At 42.4% G+C, this 1,169-nt stretch overlaps 1 protein-coding gene across 1 annotated transcript; it reads left to right on the top strand.

Annotated features, from left to right (window-relative positions):
• Positions 1–30: 30 nt before the first annotated feature.
• SARC_06364 (hypothetical protein) lies at positions 31–887 on the top strand (the record flags this gene model as incomplete). Its single annotated transcript, XM_014299721.1, has 1 exon — positions 31–887. One exon carries the CDS (start codon positions 31–33, stop codon positions 646–648), a length of 618 nt encoding a protein of 205 aa, XP_014155196.1. The 3' UTR covers positions 649–887.
• Between the last annotated feature and the right edge of the window lie 282 nt (positions 888–1,169).

Genomic DNA, 1,169 nt, shown 5'->3' with positions numbered 1-1,169 from the left:
GTATATGTATATGTATACGCCGATGTATTAATGTTGCACTTAATCAAGTCCACCTATTTATGTATCTCGTACAGACAACAAGCATGGGATTGGCTGATAGACTGCTACCGACTGCGTGTGGATGATTCGTATGTATATGGAGGCGAGCTTAGGGGTGTGTACGACCCGGCACATACAGGGAGGACTGTATCCGATGATTTCCTGCTTTTCTGCAAATTGGCTGTGAAGCACGGTGTTATTCCCGATTTGGGTCAGAATTGGGGCTGGGATGGGTTCCTGAAATTAGCGCTGGGTATGATTCCGTATGCCTTTGAGAAGAGCGATGCACACGAGAAGTATAGTGCGAAAAATCGTGATTTCAAGTTCAACCCGATGCTCCCTGTTCTTCTAACAATGAGGTTTGTAGGCGCGCGCGTGTATGGATTTGACCTCACGGGCCAAGGTGCAGAAAATGCCAAGGATTTTCAGGAGTTATCAGCGTTAATCGAGAGGTCTGGGAGTGTTTATAATGAAAAGGGTGCGCCCGATGACCTATACATGGAGGTGGGCGGCGAAAGTGGGTGGGATGAATTGCGGGCGGGTATCACACCATACTACGATGCCGAGGAACGCGAGAACGGCGACTTTGACGAGTGGAGATTTAACTAGCAATGTCAGGATAAATGACAAAACTGTTTTAGGATTAGAAAATATACACCTGATTCGATACAACGAGGGAACAAGATAACGTCAAGATCAAAATCAATATTACTAACAGAGGATATACATCTGGTTAAACATAACAAGCGAACGTCGGGATTGAATACACTATTACTAACAGAAAACATACACCTGGTAAGACAGAACAAGAACGTCAGAATTAAAGTCAGAATTTCTATCAGAGGATATACACCTGGCTAAACATAAGAAAAGTCAGGATTGAGGTCAGTACTGCTAACAGAGGATATACACATGGTAGACATAACAAGAGAAACTTGGGATGAAAGTGAGACAACTAACAAAGAATATGCACCTGGATAGACATAGCAAGATAACGCTAGGATAATGCTAACAGTAGATATACACCTGGTTAAACATAAAACAATGATATCAGGATGTAAGTCAGTATTACTAACAGAGTATAAAAACTTTGTCAGACACAACAAGAGAATGTCGGTATGTATCAAGTC

This window comes from Sphaeroforma arctica (assembly GCF_001186125.1).
Source record: "Sphaeroforma arctica JP610 unplaced genomic scaffold supercont1.452, whole genome shotgun sequence".
Classification (NCBI taxonomy): Eukaryota; class Ichthyosporea; order Ichthyophonida; genus Sphaeroforma; species Sphaeroforma arctica.
This window is presented reverse-complemented; position numbering and strand designations above follow the sequence as displayed.